This window comes from Perna viridis, chromosome 6 (genome assembly GCF_037379345.1).
Source record: "Perna viridis isolate PV_CMFRI_1.1 ecotype Kerala chromosome 6, ASM3737934v1, whole genome shotgun sequence".
In the NCBI taxonomy this organism is placed as follows: Eukaryota; Metazoa; Mollusca; class Bivalvia; order Mytilida; family Mytilidae; genus Perna; species Perna viridis.
Genome location: NC_142450.1, coordinates 2,127,338 through 2,142,057, shown reverse-complemented (window position 1 = coordinate 2,142,057; position 14,720 = coordinate 2,127,338). Strand labels below are relative to the sequence as shown.

Genomic DNA, 14,720 nt, shown 5'->3' with positions numbered 1-14,720 from the left:
GATTATTAAGGAGTGGTCCATGTTTAAAATCTCTTTTCAAAACTGAAAACAAACTGAATAAAACATAAACTATCTCAGCAAACTTTTATCTAAATAGCAAATATTTATGAAAAAATGTGAATAGCAAGTATGAAAGATTTATGATCATGGTTAAAAATACAGACATCAGTATTATTTATGTCCCTGTTAGGGAAAAGGGGGGGGGGACAAAAAAAAAAAAGAACCATAACATTCAATTCCAGATCATATATGAAAAGGTGGAATTCCACTTTAAAGCAGATTATAATCAGGTCAAAATAATTGAAAACTAGCAGAACTAATAATCACTATACTGGTTGGTTAAATATTACAATTTGTATATTGCACCATGGAGAAACCTCTCATCAGCAGTAGGAAATGACATCATCATGATTCAAAGAATGACATTAAGAAATATTTTGAAATATTCCATTCTAAAACTGATTAAAATGAAGTTTAAACTTGGTTTTTAGGAATTTATATAAGGCCAAATTTTGTGGTTTTCGTTGGTAGACCAAACCACGAAATTTGGTTCATTTGATGTGTATCCTGACAACCGCAAATTCAAGAAGCCACAAACTTGTGTTTCCTCTGCAATCCACAAAGATTGGTATCCACAAATTATAGTACAGTCACAGTACTTCCAAATTGACAGTACCTGATTCAAAAGGATGACCAAATGGTCTGCCATCTTGGATCATTTTCTTTGCCTCCTCTAATTCACTCTGTTTGGTTTCAAATGCCATTTTAAGGTTCTCTACATGGGCTATCATAACCTCTATTGCCTTACTCATTCTTTTCTCCTGAAGAAAAAAAAAAAAACTGACTTTTTTAATACTGTAATTTTTGCTACATTTGCAGTCGCAAAATAACTGCAAAAAAAAAAACAAAAAAAAACACAAACTTGATACTTAACAAATAGCAAAGTCAAAGTTTTGCTATGTGAAACCCCCAAATTGATTCTGATCAAAATCTAAAATAGCTGTACAATGGGAACATACAATAAAGATTCTGTGAGTTTCATTAAATTCCATTCAGTGGTATAGGAAGAGTAACAGGTAAGAGATGCCCCCAGTTCCCATAATAACAAATGACAAAGTCCATGTTTTGCAATGTAAAATCCCCAAATTGAATTGATCAAAGTCTAAAATAGGAGGTGCACAATACGAAGGTGTAATAAAGATTCTGTGAAAGTTTCCTTCAATTCAAGCATATATGAAAGCTTGATCCACACCAATGTGATATCAGAATTACATCATCTCCATAAATAAAGGTGTAATGACGTCATAATGGTGCCACAATTTTATGTCATTTAGCAAAAACGGCTGAGAATTAAAGACTTTGTTGTTTTTAATATACATTTACATCCAGAAAACTATGTCCATATCCAAGAAACAGTTTATATTTTGATGATCTATGTAATAATGAACGTATACACTAAATATGAATTTGTTTCTTGGGTACTGACACCGTTTCTTTGCCAAAAATATGACCAGAAATTGACCAATAAGCACAAAATTTGACAGATATTCTGAATATTTGAAATCTTCAAGAAATTTTTCTGTTCTTTCAATGAAAGAAATATCAAAAGTCTTTATGTTTTCTAATTTGTGATGGATTCAGGTCTTCAAATTCACAATTTAATCATTCAACACTTTGTGATTAATTTTCAGTTGAATTTTAGGCCAATAAGGCCCTTTATTGCCCTTCTCCTTACCTGTTGTACGGCACCAAATACTTCAGCCCTGCTAGAAACCTTGGTAGAGGCATGAGACAAGACATCAATATGTTTTCTGATCTTCAACAGAACATCTTGAACCTGAGCATCAGCACACTCTGGCAAATGGCTTATTTTCTGTAGAGTATAATAAAATATTCATTTCATTACAAGATATTTTTTTTTGAAAAAATTAGTCTTCTAACCACAGACATAAAGGTGCAAATTAAATGGACATTGTAATGTGAGTTGCACATTTTAGCATGTAGAATTATATTTTTTGTGAATGGATAGAGTAATTTCCCTTATCACAATATTAAACAGTGTTTGATTTCAATGTCGAAATATTTTGTTTTTGTTATAAACCACAACTTCACTGTTTTATTTGAATTAATACATAAAATATCACTTTTATGCCAAAGATGTGAGTGGTGTGAAGAGTCTTTCCAAATCATGTACCAAATACTGTAAACAAGTTTATTACCTTGATTTAGTAAGTTAATCAAATACTGCATCTCAATTGTGCTTTTTATTTCAAAGAGACTATTTTGAACAGTTTACACTTACATTTTTTTTCTTGATTGCAAAATTAGCAAAAAGGGTTAGAGTAAGCATTTTCCCTCCTTCCAGTGGAATTTGATTTTTGCTGTATACACAGAAGACATCAAAAATAAAAACTAGTCAAATTTTACCCAAAATGATTTAGAGATATTCCTCTATATGTGTATAATTAATAATTTAAAAGATTGCTAAAACTACACTAAACCACAATTAAATCACACATTTCACAGAAAAAACATGAAATTTTCAACCAAAAACAAACATGAAGTTGCTCAAGTTATTGTACCAAGCACACTCCCACTTGTATACTTGTAGTTGATATTGGGCAGTACCAAAAATAGCTTACAATGTATGCCATATCTGTACTAAGGCAACCAAATTCATTATCATTCTATTCATTGGGAGCAAAGATTTTTTGTGACAATGTTCTCTATCATTCCATATAGTGAATAATGGCAAAGTCCAAAACAGGAAGTTGATACCAGACAGCAACCAAAAGTGCTTTACAATGCATGCTCCATCTATATAAAGCAACACACACCAAATTTGAAATCAATCTTTCCTTTTAGAGCTAAGATAATTGTGATGAAGGACATAATGACAGATGGACCCATTCTTTAAGCTAGGTTATAAAAACTACTTCTTCTCGATTTAATTCCCTGTAAGTTACTTAATTTTGGACGGTGGTCCTGATCCATACCCTAATGTATACTTAATCTAGAGCTGGCCTCTCTCAGGATTCCTAGCCTAATCCATACTCTAATATATACTTACTCTAGAGCTGGCCTCTCTCTGAATTCCTTGCCTGATCCTTACCCTAATGCATACTTACTCTAAAGCTGCCCTTCCTCTGGCTTCCTTGCCTGATTTTCACCCTATTGGATACTTACTCTAGAGCTGCTTTCTCCCTGGATTCCCTGCCTGATTCTTACCTTAATGCCTACTTACTCTAGAGCTGCCTTTTCTCTGGATTCCTTGCCTGATCCCTTACTCTGATTGATACTTACTTCTAGAGCTGCTCGAAGTCCAGTAATTTCTTTGTCTACATTTTGTTCAGAGAGATCTCTGTATCGTTCCTGGATTTCAAGCCTCTTGTCTAATGTCAACTTGTCTGTTTTAAAGGCAAGGGAAAGATTGGTAAACTTATTCTGCAAAGAAAGCCAGTGAAATAACTTAAATGTGACACTATGAAACTACATGTAATTTAAATTTGACACAATTAACTTAATGAAATCTCAAACAATTATTACTTTACTGTAGAAATTTTATGCATTATTTACTAGTATGTAGTATTCAGATTTAAAAAAAAAATAAAACTGCTTTCATGAAAAGTGTCCACATCTTAAATTGCCATAAAATTTGAATAACTAAATTCATGTATTCAGTGGACATAATTCTAACACTTTTAACTGTGTTCATGTACAATTGCTAAATTATAATGTTAGAATGTTCACTGGTCTATTTAAGAATAATAAGGATTTCAAAGGATTGTGAAATTTTGTAAAAGTATTGTAAAAAAATCTTTTACTAGAACAATATAAGAGAAAAAAATAGATGGGTGAATGTGTTTTAGAGATATTAAGCATTTGAAATTTTGGCAGGAAAAGGATTTCTCCAGATTTTCCATAGCCTTTTTCTTAGTAAGTTTTATCTATTAAAAACCCTGAAGAAATAACGAAAATTTCATAAAAAAAAATTATGGTGTGCTTAATGAAATTATGAAAAGAAAACTGGAAGTCATTGGGCAAAAATTATTCATGCTATGAAATGGATAAAACCAGAGGATTCCAAAAATCTGACAATTATGATTGAAGGTATGAGGACAATTAATTTCGTAGTGCATTTCAACAGACCCAACTTGACATATAAAAAAAAATTCCACCGCTTCACCAATATGGAAACATGTATAAAAGCAGATTTCTATAAAAGTGCCAGAAAAATTCACCATCATTCTTCATTTTTAGCAACTTTGCTCCACAAACCCCGTAAACATGAAAAGTGACCACTGCCAAATGTCCTAAATTTTGACCTTCTTTCATAGGACCAAATCACAACTTCCACATAAAATTACAGAATGTCTGTTCTAAAGGCAGTAAATACTAAGCAATAAAGGTTATGGCAGCAAAGAAAAAAAATCAGGAAGAAACACACTAAAAAAAAAAAACTAACTATATTCGTATACAACGAAAAGTCAAGGGGAATTAATTGTGATATCGTACCTATGAACATGAGTAGTGAACATCCTTAAAGAGGTAACCCTACGGTAAGGAACATAACCCTTGAAATCATTGATATGTTTGTTTCATATTCAATTTCACCAAAGCCTATCAAGCTTTCGTTTGAAACATAATGAAATCAGTCCAAGTCACTTTGATGCCTCAATGAAATTGATGTAAAATACTGGATACAAATGTTCCATTGATTTGTAAGAGTAGTGTTCCTTACCCTAGTTCTACCTTCTTAAATGAGCAAACAGTGAATTTTCACATTAGAGTTGTAAGCATAAAAGAGAACAAGTTCTTCGTAACATAGATGAAAAAGTAACCTCAAAAGTCGTCTGTGTAAGATTTTGTAAGAATCAGGCAAAAAGGGGAAAATCAGAAGCATGCATGTCAAAACAATATAATTTCATTCGAAGGTACATTCTCTATTTGAAAAGACCATTCTTTGAATCTGCATCTCTGGATTTTCTCAGAAATTTTTCATTAGAATGTTAGAAAAATGAGCTTTTTGACAGTTATCTGCCCTAAAAAGTTCATTTACAGTGCATTTCAATAAAATTATAACTGAGTTTACAAAAATGATATGGAAAATCTTGTCTTCTGTCCTTGATTTTGATGATGCAAATAGTTAAGTTAAACTTTCAAAATGGTGTTTTTTTTATACCAAGTTTCACCCACTGCCTGATTCTTACAGAGACTGACAAAGTATCTAACAAATGAATTTCAGCATCATATTGATTTACATTCCATATGACCAACATGTATAAGTACTAATTAGCGCTTAAGTGTCTGGTTTTGTTGTAGAAATAGGTAGCTGAACAGATATTTCAGCTTTACAGGGTCATTATTATTAACTTGGCAGACATGTATCACAATGGTATAACTGATTCATGACTATCTTTTATATACACTTGTGTAACTTTTTACAGTTGAGGAAAGATCTTCATTGAAATGTCTTTAAAACATGGCTTTTGTCAATTAGACTTACACAGAAAAAATGAGTCAAAAACAGAGATAGCCGGGTTGCTGTAAAATGGAAGTAGAAGTGTGACAGATGCGCAATCACATCCCACAATATGGGACCCCATACTTAAGTTGTGTACCAAATATCCAGTGGCTGTGATTAATATTTGTTGAGAAAAATGTTATGAAAATATTTTCCCAACCTGCCCAACATTCTCAATTCTATAAGACAATTTCTACGAGTGTAACCAGGCCAAAATTTCTCAAATATTTAGATCCTTACTATCTTTCTTTGCAAACATCCAGCAAATTTGATCTTGTTTCATTTCAAGTTTTGTATGATGCAAAATTTTATATCAATTGAATAATTTAGGTGGAGTTGCCATTGCAAGCAGTTAAGACAACCTTTTTATCTCAATTTCAAATATAAAATTTGTATTCCTTCATGGAAATCTTATTTACAGGTGCAACCTTCATACAGAGCCAAATAAAAATCCATTCAATACTTGTTGAGAAGTTCACAGAGAGACAAGACACACATCTACATATCATTCTTGTTCTTCTATCGGGATTTTCATCGATACTTTAAACTGTGAAATTTTTTGCTGTTTTCATGGTAAGACCTGCACCACAACAATTAAACAGTCGTGAATACTTTCTTTTTAGAACATTCTCATTTGATTTGAGGAAGGATAGCAAATTCAGAAATGCTTGAAAGTAGATTGTCAAAACCAAGAATAATTCATGGTGTAAAATTTCTTAGTTTACACTAATGTAGATTGTCTTTGTGTTTGGGATCAGCATTTACAATATGCACAGAACAATATAAGGAAGTTCTTTCAATGTGTGCTTACATTAAACTTGACAAATATTTCAGCCAGCTTCTTTTAGTAGAATTTGACATGGAATTCTTCAATTTGTGCTGACAAATCATAATATACACATAAATGTATGTAGAAATAAGCACAAATCCTACAAAATGTCTGTAATCAATTACCTTGGTAACTGTAAAACACAATTATATGTGTCCAGACTACTTAAAAAGTTTTATACAAATCTGTTTAGTAGTTTCAATAAAGTTTTAATAAGAGTCTGTGAGACTGGAGAATAACAATAGGTCTCCCAATCATAATATCAGGAAAAAGGAGGGAGAGAAGAGGAATAATCTTAAAGGGAAAGACCACCTTTGCATTAAGTTAGGCTGCTATGAAAAATCATACCCATGTAAACAAAAATAATAAATACAATTTAATGAAAAATGCACTTTTGTAAAATATACAAGGCTATGCAATTTACCGGTCAAAAAACTTTTTTGAATATTTCTTTTATCATTTGTGCAATTGTCAATTTGTTTTACTATGTGACGTCACAAAGTCGGTTTGTAAAGTGAAAGTAAATAGGTAATTGATTATGACGTCCGAAGAAAGCCCAAATTCGGGACTTTTCCCTTATAATTTCAACTAAAAATATACAGAGGAAGAAATTCACAAATTCCCTAATTATAAATCACTATTAATTAGTTAAGAAAAAGAAATTATGTCTAATTTTCATGAACATATTACAGATTATTATGAAAGTACTTTAATTCATGGATACAAATTTTCATCGATAAGGGAAGAAACACAAGTTCATGGATTCTTTAATTCCTGCTTTAAGTTTTCAGTACACACATCAATAAGAACCTCCCTTTCCTTGGGAACCAAATTTTGTGGTTTGGCCTCCACATGGAAACCACGAAAATTGGTATCCAACTAACAATAGTACTTGCACAGTGGTTTGGATATTTATGATTTGAATAATAACATAATCTTCTCCTTTAACTTACACCTACCTCGACTTCCGTATCTGTTAACTGGTGTATGCTGCAAAAAAAAAAAAAAAATAGTATGAGATAAAACACTCTGGCCCAGCTTCACTGTCATACAAGTATCTTCAATAAGCATATAAACACTGTTCAAGGTAAAACACTGTAGTGTGGGTAACAAAGTACCTAAAATAATGTTCTAATGACAGCCTATTCTGATGAAAATATGGCTCACTTAAACATGCTGAAGGTATAGGAAAAAAATCTGTGAAAGTTCTTTTATTCCTGTGTACCAATTTTCATGGATTCAGAATAATTTACGTGTTTGAATTACTTGAATTTACTGTTTTAACATATGCAACATACAAATTAAAGGGAGATTTCCTTTTCGTTGGGAACAAAATTCTGCGGTTTGCCCTAGGCTACCCACGAAAACCATGAAATTGGCACACCAAGACCAATAATACTTCGAGTAATCAAATTTCTCAATAAGTCAACAAAGTCATATTGCTAAAAGACCAGCTCTCACTGTCGACGATGATGGTAAAAACCTGTTGACAGAACATCCATGTCTTAGTTGGACTCTAAGTCAAACCAAACTGATAACATGTCTGAAGCTGTGTCATGTTTCAGTACTAGTTTTCTTTTATTTTCAGTTTTCTTGACCTAAATATGTAAGTTTTATAAGCAACTGCAAAATTTCCTTTCGGCACTATTTTTCAGTGACATGCTACGTGATGTCACATGTTGTGCAGACATGACACACATTTTTGAAAAAATCAGTTAACTATGATGATCACTTTTAAAATTTGTTAAATAATTTTGGGATTTATTCATTCTAATCGAGTAAGTTACTGTATTAATCATTTTCCATTGTAGAATAGAAAATATTGCCACAAGTTAGCCATTATTTCATACACAGTAAACAAACAGATGGTTATTTGGGTCATCAAATATTCCTACGCTGTTGCTTGTTTGTCACATGAGGACATAGAAACTAGCAATAATTTTCATTCTCACTTGACTGGTGTGAGATTGAAAATTATCGTATAGCATGATAAAAGGGATTTCAAACAAAATAGCAATAAAAATTTTAAACACATACAAAGTGTATAAACCATAGTCAGAAGTACCATTGCTGAAATACATGACCAATTTTAACATGTAAAATTCATATCAAATATCAGTCCAATTAGTACACTAAAGGAGATACAAACCTTTCATTTATACACTACTACTTCAACAAATGAGCTAAAAGATGGTACACAGAAATGGTGCTACAAGGTCGTAGCTATGGCCTTTTCTATAGTAAGGCAAAGACCTTTCATTGAGCCTAACAAGGCAAAAAAAAAAAATATTAGCAGGATGCACAAGGTCTCAAAAGCTCTGGGAAAAATGGGACAGTTTGGTCATTTCCTGGTACTTATTTCTATAATTTTTAAAATGATGGTATTTTCAGCATGATTTTAAAAAGAAAGTTTTAATGAAGAATAACTTATTTTAATGTTTAGATAATTATAACTAGTGACAAGGATTATATAGTTTCCAATTAAGAACTTTATAGAAATGTGGTCCACTGGCTTAAGTCAAACAAAGGGCGGATACAGGGCTTCAGGGGTATAGATAGAACTAAATGCTTAGCCAAGTGAGGCAGGAGAAGTTTTGGAGTAGAATTTGCAAAAAATAAAAAATTCCACAATTTTAGGCGGGTTCATCGTTATTAATCCCTGCCTAAAATAGCTTTAAAAAGAGAAAAAGAAAAATTCCTCTAAGAGTGGAAATGACTCAAAGCAGAATATGGATCATTAAAAAAAAAAAAAAAATCCATTTCCAAGGAGGTAAAAAAAAAAATGACATTCATGGGTAAAAGCATATTTCATACTGACAACATATAAATACCATATACCAAGCCTATTTTCATTGGAGATTTATTTACCAGTTTGGGTAAAATAACTGAAAATATATCATCATGAATTCAAGTAACATTTGGAATAATAAACACACTTCTAGTTGCAAATTGTGTAAAATAAATAATCTCACCAACATAATTATCAACAATCCAAGTTGGTATGTACTAATAGCATACAGTATCGCGTAGTATAATAACTCCGAACAATGTATTTTTAAGTTGGCTTAAAGTATACTGTCTAATCCATGTTTGCTTAGGAAGCAAATTACATTTGTAAGTTGCCTTGTAGTATTTTTACTGTATCAGTTGAGTTAGCCCATAGAGCATACTGCAAATGTAAGTTGGCACATGAAATAATGGAGCATATAGCATTTGATAAAAAACAAAAAAATAAATAAAATAAAAACAAAAAAATAATATCAACAAGCGGAGAAATATCTGCAACAATGTTTAACTCCATAAGCAGAAGCCTTACCAACTGAGCTAAAAGAAAATTCAAACATAAAAACCATTAAAGTGAAGTATTTCTATCTACATGTAAGAAAAAGCCACTGTTTCTAAGGTTTAAGGAGAATGGTCAGTACAATAAACTCAATCTTACCTTTTTATAGCATCTACCACGACTTTGTGAAACTTATCGGCCATAATGCAGTTTCTGCTGTTATCAAATATTTTAAATGCTAATGAAAATCACAAACAAATGTTAAAGTATAAATTTGAAAACTTTTGTTTCCCACACTAAATACTCAAGTATCAGTAATAAATAAATGTCAAATTAATTGAACCGCTCCATCCAACACTGGCAAAGATATCAGAGTAACTGTACCAACTTTTCTAATGTCATTGGCTGTCTATACCTTCCTAGTCCACTAGTTTAACATCTGCCAATTGTAATTAGACACTACAAATTCCAAATTGGTAAGTTTCTGAACATAATCCAAAGATTTTGACCAGTCACTTCAATAAATCATTCCTTCTAGAAGCAAACAGCAGTATATCTAGTTGAACTGATTGTCCAAAATGCTCCACAACAACTATGGAAGTCTGTAATTCAACTTGACTCCATAATACATCTGAATGTCTGCAAGCAATTCAATTCATAGACTTTACACCTAAGGAGGTCCATAGAAATCAATAGCTTCTAAAATGCAATTGACACATTAGATAAACTCTCAAGAGGTCAATATTTAGGAGAATCAATGAACACCATGAAATAACTTTAACACCATTGAAGATTGATTATATATCATGTCTCAGAAAGTCACTGAATGCCCTATGCAGTACAAAATAATAGATATTCCTGAGTGCACTTAAACTGCAGTGTCAAAGCACCCACTGAGAATAAGTCCTGGTAAGTCCTGGACAGCACAATACAGCCAGTAGCAAAGACTATGGCTAAATCGCTTTGTATGTATAGATTAAACTTTCTTTTATTACGCACATTTTAGTGCTTGAAAACAATAATTTCTCTGCACTCCTCCTACCATTATGTAGACTGGGTACTTCAATGAATAAGGAAGCTGACAACTAAAATTGCATGTATAAGGAAGTGTTATGTCAGTCAGCGTATATGTTCACTTAAAATAGAACGGAAACCATTACACATAAACAGGTCTATATAACATGTGGAACAGTAGTCAATTGTCCTCTGGAAAATTGGTCCATACGCAATATACATCTGTGTTATACCAAAAGTACACAAAAACTTTTTTCATATTTGTACAAGTACTTGTAGTTCACTAGAAAATTGTCTGAAAGCATATCCAAACACAGAAAGCTTTGTCCGTCAGTGAAATTCTCCAATGCTAAAACAAGTCTGTACCTATACTAGTACACTAGAAAATTATTTGAAAGCTCCAAATGCACAATATATCTAAACACAGAAAGCTTTGTCCGTCAGTGAAATTCTCCAATGCTAACACAAGTCTGTACCTATACTAGTACACTAGAAAATTATTTGAAAACTCCAAATGCACAATATATCTAAACACACAAAGCTTTAATTGTCTAATACAAGCAGTCAGTGAAATTTGTCAATGCTAAGAACAAAATTACTTGTTCGCTAAAATGTAATTTTCTCAAAGCTCAAAATGCATCCACATTAATCCAAAGAACACAGATATAAAATACAAAGGGGCTTATTTCAAGGCTCATCAATAACTCCAAAATACAAATAATTTTAAATCCCATTATAAGGTGGTGATATTTAAATTGAATTAAAAACTGCACAATGTTTACTATCTTATGTGATTCAATACGTCCCACAACCCAAAGAAATCCTCAAGTTACAAGATGAAGTAAAATATTCAAGTTTATAGAGCATGGTAGATTGATCTAAATCCTGCCGCCCACTATTCATTGTGGTCTATAACTAAACCTCATAGGTTTCAATCATGTCTTGTTGGGACACTATAGACAATATATGGCCCTTGATGTGAAATAATCCCTAAGTAACAAGACAATGTCTGCATCCATTAGACTGACAGACCTAATATGATGATGTATGGAGTTAACATACAATAACAATGTCTCCACTGAAGTTTTACTTATTATGTAGCTCTCTACTGCTTACAATAACTGAAAATAATTTACAACAGGAGTGGGGCCATCAGCCTCAGAATGGTCAACTATAAACCCTGTATAAATAGTATCATAAATGCCAACATTGACAATGAGATAAGTAAACCCAATATTTAACTACCAGTATGTACTAAGTTAAATGATGTACTAAGACTTAAAACACCTTAAAAAAAAAAAACAACAAAAAACAAAAAACAAAAAACATGCATAAATACTATACAACATACATAAGTATATCATTTCTTTGATGTACATTTCAATCTTCAGGACTCATCTATTGCTTGTTGGTATACTGCAGCAACAAAGGTTTGAATATTTGTAAATTGAACACCAACTGTTTCCAGTCGAGCAAAAAAGTTTCATTAAGGATGTTTGCTGCTCTGTTTAAGAATAACAAAGATTTCAAAGGGCTGTGAAAATTTTAAAAACCTTTCATTTTAGAACAAACAACAAGATAAAAAAAATTTCAAATTTTGGCGAGAAAAGGATTTCTCTAGATTCTCCATAGGTTTTGTCTTCGTAAATTTTGTCTAATAAAACCTTAAAAAAAATAATAACAAGAATCTCATAAAAAACTTCCTAATAACATTCTAAGGTCTGTTTAATGAAATTAGGAAAAGAAAACTGTGGGTCACTGGGCAAAAAATATTTATCCTATGAAATGGATAAAATCAGAGGAGTCCATAAATCTGACAAAAATGACTGAACATGACCAACAAACATTCTTGAATTCAAGCAAATTGCAAATCTCTGAAGATCTGTTCAAATCATCTAAGAGATTTACAAAAAAAAAAACAAAAAAACAAAAAAAAAACAATGCATAATGCACTTTTGAAACAGGTGTCCCTATGTTCAGATCAGCCAAAACTTATGTAAGCAAAGAACCATGGATAAGATATGGTGATAACCTCTGAATTATCAGTAAGTTATGGCATGCTGGTCAGAAATGTATTCTATGTAATTACAATATCAGATCTAATTAATTAACTGGATGATGTATATCATGGACATCACAGAAGGTTCCAGCATGAAATCTCAGATCTAATTAATTCAGACCTATTAATTAAATGATGGAAGATGCACCAAAGAGAATGAACATCATCAATCGATGAGGAGAGACATCACAGATGGTTCAAGCATTAAATAAATGTTTATGTAACCAAGTGTACACAGGAATAGATGTACCAACAAGTTTGTATGGATCTAATTTGAAACTATATTCATGTGGTTTATGTTGACAAATTGTTCCTATTAGTAAGGTAAATTTCACTGCAGCACCTGCTGCTGCACCATAAATGTCTTGAAGAGACTGTCTATGTAGAAATCAGGCAAAACTCCAGGTTACGGGCAGTACAGTCTGTCAAGCATTTCTTGGGTCTAAAAAATTCGAAAATCAGGAAATAATTTCTTAAAAATCAGGAGATATCAAAAATTTGTTTAACACAAAAAGTAATGTAATAATACAAAATTCCATGAAAAGGGCCGCTGTCCTCCCTTCTAAGTAAAAGCTTTCTATAAATGTAGTAATTTGAGAAGCAACACTTTGAAAGAAGTTAGAACACTTTGATTAAAATACTTAGTAAAGGATACATAAAGTCACAATTTGAATGTAAAACAACAACCAATGAATAAACAATATCATTCTTCAAAATATACATTCAGTTTTATTTGCATAACACTATGAAATATAAACAGTAAATATTATTTGGAAAAGTCAGGAATAATTAGGAAAATCAGGAGTTGCTTGACAGACTGGCAGTACAGAGTAAGTTTCATTCCAAGAATTGTTTTCTTCCAATGTGAAGTTAAAACTCATTACGATGCCAAAGAGTACAGAGATACTTCAAATTCTGCATCAAAAGTGGATGACTTGTATTCTAGTTCAAAGTTTCCGACCAAATGAACTAAATTTTGAACAGATAAAAGAGATATTTCCCTTTATTTTAAAGTTGTAAGTGTTTTCTGTGTAATTTGTTTTTTTTTTAAATACAAGATTGTTCTGTGTAGCTATATGTTCCCCACTGCTACAAAAAAAAAGTTATGGCACTAAAGTCCAATCATTCCTGTAAAATTTGTTGAATAATATTAACAACTACATACGGTGACTAACCATTCTAAAATATTTTAACAAAATCCCTTGAGTGATTTCAAAGAAGCAGTGTTCAAAAAGTGTTCTTTATATAGTGTAGCATGCACAAATTCAACCGTCAAAGAAGTCCTTGAACCTCTGAAAAAATTTGTTGAATCATATGGTTACTAACATTCATCAAAATTTGAACATAATCCACTAAGTGAAGTGAGACTAATAGATACATGGATGGGCAATGTTTTTTCTATGTCCTTGTGTATTGCAGCAGGGGACAAAAATTTGGCATGTGCTATCCATTGCCTGGGTCTTCAAATGAACCTTCTTAAAAACTGTGTTTCCTATCACTTGGAATCACAAAATAGGATATGGGTGTTTTATTCCAGGGGGATGCTTCATAAAAAACCAACTTATCATATACAGCATAATTGATACTAATTGCTTTACAGTTGAGTTACCTTTTTATTTCAGTTGTTAATGGTTGCACTGTTTTTCTATATAAATTTTGATTCTGAATCACAAAAAAATTTCTTCCACATGATATTCATTATTAGACATACTGGTAAATATATGAAGGGAACTCATTTAAGTAATTTTTTTAGTTAATCAAACTGTGACTACATCTTCAAGATAAACTGATAAACTGTATAAAAAAATTCATTTAAGCAGTACTCCACATAAGAATCATGCAAAATGTGATTCATGGTTGGAAAGCATACATATTTTTATTTTTGATATTTTGTTTAAAATGTTATAGTAAACAGAAAGTAACATTTGATTTTCATATAACCAATGTTCATAGGGGAGATAAAAACTACATAGAATGCATGATTCTTACAAAGACTGCTACTTAAAAGATG

At 31.7% G+C, this 14,720-nt stretch overlaps 1 protein-coding gene across 9 annotated transcripts in view; it reads right to left on the bottom strand.

The window, feature by feature from the left end:
- The window catches only part of LOC148613191 (uncharacterized), a 164,652-nt gene that overhangs the window by 12,688 nt on the left and 137,244 nt on the right, over positions 1 to 14,720 (bottom strand). For all 9 annotated transcript variants that reach the window (XM_088586413.1, XM_088586414.1, XM_088586420.1 and 6 more), the window contains 4 exons: positions 7,313 to 7,343; positions 3,304 to 3,444; positions 1,736 to 1,873; positions 677 to 821 (listed from right to left, as the gene is read on the bottom strand). In XM_088586413.1, coding sequence (XP_088442539.1) covers positions 677 to 821; positions 1,736 to 1,873; positions 3,304 to 3,444; positions 7,313 to 7,343 — 455 coding nt within the window. The remainder of the gene's footprint in view (positions 1 to 676; positions 822 to 1,735; positions 1,874 to 3,303; positions 3,445 to 7,312; positions 7,344 to 14,720) is intronic.